The sequence below is a fragment of the Propithecus coquereli genome, unplaced genomic scaffold (genome assembly GCF_000956105.1).
Source record: "Propithecus coquereli isolate 6110/MARCELLA unplaced genomic scaffold, Pcoq_1.0 Scaffold30, whole genome shotgun sequence".
NCBI lineage: Eukaryota > Metazoa > Chordata > Mammalia > Primates > Indriidae > Propithecus > Propithecus coquereli.
Window position 1 is genome coordinate 4,188,940 of NW_012148619.1, and position 4,263 is coordinate 4,193,202.

At 34.0% G+C, this 4,263-nt stretch overlaps 1 protein-coding gene across 1 annotated transcript in view; it reads right to left on the reverse strand.

Annotated features, from left to right (window-relative positions):
• QSER1 (glutamine and serine rich 1) overlaps positions 1-4,263 on the reverse strand; it is an 80,458-nt gene that overhangs the window by 47,260 nt on the left and 28,935 nt on the right. The window contains exons 2-3 of the mRNA XM_012649658.1: positions 3,170-3,282; positions 2,613-2,774 (exon numbers count right to left, since the gene is read on the reverse strand). Of these exons, the coding sequence (XP_012505112.1) occupies positions 2,613-2,709 (97 nt within the window). The 5' untranslated portion in view covers positions 2,710-2,774; positions 3,170-3,282. The remainder of the gene's footprint in view (positions 1-2,612; positions 2,775-3,169; positions 3,283-4,263) is intronic.

Here is a 4,263-nt window from a genome sequence, read left to right on the forward strand (position 1 = left end):
TTTGGGCTGAAGATCCAGAAACATTATTTGTTTTCTCTGCTATATGTAAAAAAAAAAAAAAAAAAATAATGTTGCTATAAACATTAAGTGGATACATAGATGTCTGAGAAGAATACATACCAAATGTTAACTCCTCTTTAAAAAATAGGACTATAGTTAGGAACTATCATTTTCCGCTATATATACCTTTTTACCATTTAAATGCTTTATATGCTACTATAAAAATAAAAAAATATCTAGTGGCACTTGAAAGAATAAATAACACCTGGAAATGTTTAAAATAATTCAGACACAGAAACAAGAATGGACTTTTGAGAAAATCTAGCTCAATTCCCTTGCGCTAGCAATGGGGAAACTGGGGTCTAAGGAGGTGACGTGACTTGCCCAATGTCAAGTAGCACTCATGAAACTCCAATCAACTTACTCTACTGCTCCTTACCAGGTAGCTCCACTTGTTCCACTTGTGTTTGTTGTGGGAAGTGAGGGTTAAAATATAAAAAGTAGACAGCAATAAAGAATTTAACTAAATGTAAAGTTAAAAATGAATAATTAATTCTATTATAATGATTATTCTGAAGCAAGAACATGTTTTATGTCCCATGTATCAAATCATATCTAAAGAACAAATTGTAATTACATGGTGACTGACACTGTCACAGTTATGCCTAGAATGAGGAAGAGGCTAGTTAGAGAAGCCATAGAGTATCTGGGGCTTAAAGCAGTGGGCAAGGAACTTCTACTACTTGAAATTCTTCTATCCAGTGGGGTGATAAAGGATCTTTCTCACTTGACTTACTTCTGTATGATTATTAGATCCATATAGAAGGGAGTCACAGAGGCTAGCAAACTCACCATGTATGCCAAAAGAAGTATGTTGTAACGCATCTAATGCTCATATTCTAATCTTAGACATTCTAACTGAAGATGCTCCTTATCCTAACATACTAACACCTCCTTCCAACTAATGGTGCATTCATGTGTGTATATTCTTGTCTCAATTTCATTTTTATTTTCCATTTAGAGTATATTAGTTTAGATCCAGGTTAATGTGCTCAAAAACCATCAGTGTTTCTTTTAAGCAGGCATATCATAGTAAAATCTGTGGTACTCTGGAAAAAAATAAAAATAAAAAACCTTCTACCTTACTAACATGAGAGTCCAAGGCCCTTCTGAATGCAATTCAGTTATGGGGCCAGATATAAATTGAAAAAGTGAATTTTTAAAATTGGAAGCCTAAAAAACCACGAAATTTAAAAACAAACTGTATAAGATTAAAAACACTTTACAGAAAGTACTGCCTCACTTAGATGTCAGTTAAATACTTTCCTGCCTTCTTTAAACATATGCCAAAAATATTAATAGACTGTTTTATTTTAATGCTTCTTCAATTCTTAATATTAAGTTTCAGGACTAATAAACTGATAAACAGAAAGTCTAACTAAATATATGAAAGATAAAATTATTTCAAGGAAGTAAAAAAGGAAACTGTTTTTAATACTGTTTTATTTCACACTAATTATCATTAATTATTCCCTTAGAAGCAGAAAAAAATGTTGCTAAGGCATATCGAGAAGCTCTATTACCGGAATTTAGGTCAAAATGATAAAATACTATTTCCTATAGCTATTTCTTTCAAATATCTTCTTAAGTACGCTACAACATTTCTTCTGTAAGACAAAACTAAAAACAAAAACAAAAAAACCCCAGAAATATACACAAATAATTTCTGAGGAGAAACTGTTAAAAAATGAAATAAGAAAAATGAAATAGGCTGGGCATGGTAGCTCATGCCTGAAATCCCAGCATTTTGGGAGACCAAGGTGGGAGGACTGCTTGAGCCCAGGCATTCAAGACCAGACTGGGCAAAAGCAAAACCGTGAGACTCCATCTCTACAAAAAATGAAAAAGTAAAGAATTAGCTGGGGGTGGTGGTACAGGCATATAGTCCGAGCTATTCAGGAGGCTGAGGCAGGAAGATGGCTTGAGCCCAGGAGTCTGAGGTTACAGTGAGCAATGATGATGCCACTGCACTCTAGCTCCAACAACAGACCCTGTCTCAAAAAAAAAAAAAAAAAGAAAGAAAAAGAAAAGAGAAATAATAGAAAAGCACATTACAGACACTGTAATTATTTCTGGAAAATGAGTACAATATAATAATATCAACCTGTAATGGCTTTTATTACTCATTTAAACTATTCAGTTAAGCATAACTTTATATAACACTAAAGATAAAATGAGTCTCAAGATTATTTTTTACTATACCAACTACCCAGCCTAAAGTCACTAAAATAAATGAAATTTAATTTTTGCTTCTCTCAGGTAGACAAAAAACTAAACTATGAGATATAAATTTTACATTAGGGTGTATCTTTAATGATTATCTTCCCTTCCAATGCCAAACATCAGAGTGCTAAAACCGAATTTCTGCCAGTAATAATTTCTTAAATTTTATACACCTTAAAGCTGTAAAAAAAATTCTAGGTTTTAAAGTTCACTGGAAAATAAATAATTAATAATCACTCAGCCATACTACCATAATAACAAAGCCATAAAAAGTATATTTTTGATCAGTATTTTTACAGGACTTAAAAATTCTGAAAACAAAGAATCACCTGTCTGCCAGGATGGAGCCCTGAATTGTGGTAAAAGAACAGTTCCTGAAGAAGCAGCCTGAGCAGTTCGGGATTCAACAGCAGAGAGAAAATTCATCACTGAAGATTCTTTAGTGTTAGCACTGGCACTGTTCACACTAGTATCAAATATTCCAGAAAGACCTACATTTGAAGATAAAATATATCCCAAAGTAAAAATATATACTTATATAAAATTATATTCTTGACTCTATTGTATAAAGGAATTTCTGAAAAATGAGGCCAAAAAATTCTACAGCCCTAAATGGTTTTATTTTGAAATAGCAAATAAATATCAATTTGACCAAGCATATTTATAATTTAAAGCCTCCAAAGAAGTATGAAGCTCTCTTACTTTATTAATTACATAGATAATCCCTATCAGTAAACATCAAGGCTTTTAATCTCATTTTCATTTTAACATTTCCCACGGCATAAGTATGTCCTACACATTCATAACCCAACATGTGAAAATTAATTTTTCTTCTTATTCACTAAATGTACCCAGATTTGTAGTATATACACAAGAGAATCATTACCAGTAGGTTGAGGTGTGGGAGCATATCCAGGAAGCTGATGAGAGGCTGCAAAAGTCTGTCTCTGAAGAAGATCTGTTTCAGAGTGTGAGGGATGTCCTTCTTCATAGCTTAAACTAGAGGATATTAAAAATCAATGACTAAAAATACACAACTCAAACTATATGATCAAAGAACAACTATCAAAAGTAGTAGCAACCTTTGGCCAAATTTCTGACCTCAGTAGACCAGCAGATCAAACACAATCTGATGATACTGTCACAATGGGGAAAATACACTGAAGATACACTAGGAAGAAAAATGATACATATTTTATTTCCCTTAATTTAACTTTACCTCCAACAGAATCTTTTTACTAGCAGAGGTAACATGGTACAGTGGAAACAGTAATATCCTGTAAAACAGGCAAGCTGAATTTATCACCCAAGCTCTACTTCTGGCTTCCAGTAAAATTGAGTGACTCAATTACTGTTGGACTAATTTTCTCATCTATATGAAAAGGGAACCAGACAAAATAATTTCTAAAGCCTCTCTAGCATCCTATGGTCTATCAGCTAATTTAAATAAATTAATAATTAAAACTACTTCCCAATAACTCACCCAGAAATTTCAAGCTCAAACATTTGGAGAGTAGCCCAGAACAAATATTTCCCGCCCCCATGCCGCGTTTTTTTTTGGAGACAGAGTCTCACTTAGTTGCCCAGGCTAGAGTGCAGTGGTGTCATCACAGCTCACTGCAACCTCTAACTCAAGGGATCCTCCTGCCTCGCCCTCCCAAGTACCTGGGACTACAGGTATGCGCCACCATGCCCAGCTAATTTTTCTATTTTTAGTAGAGAGTGGGTCTTGCTCTTGCTCAGGCTGGTCTTGAACTCCCGAGCTCAAGCAATGCTCAGACTTCGGCCTCCCAGAGTGCTAGAATTCACTGTGGTTTTAATTTGCATTTTTTTCCTTTTTCCTAACCACTAGACCACCAGGGATAATTTGCATTTCTTAATAACAATGCTGAGCATCACTGCTCATCTGCCATGCAGAAATCTTCTTTAGTAAAGTTATCTACTCAAATCTTTTGCCCATTTTTTTTTTTTTTTTTTTTT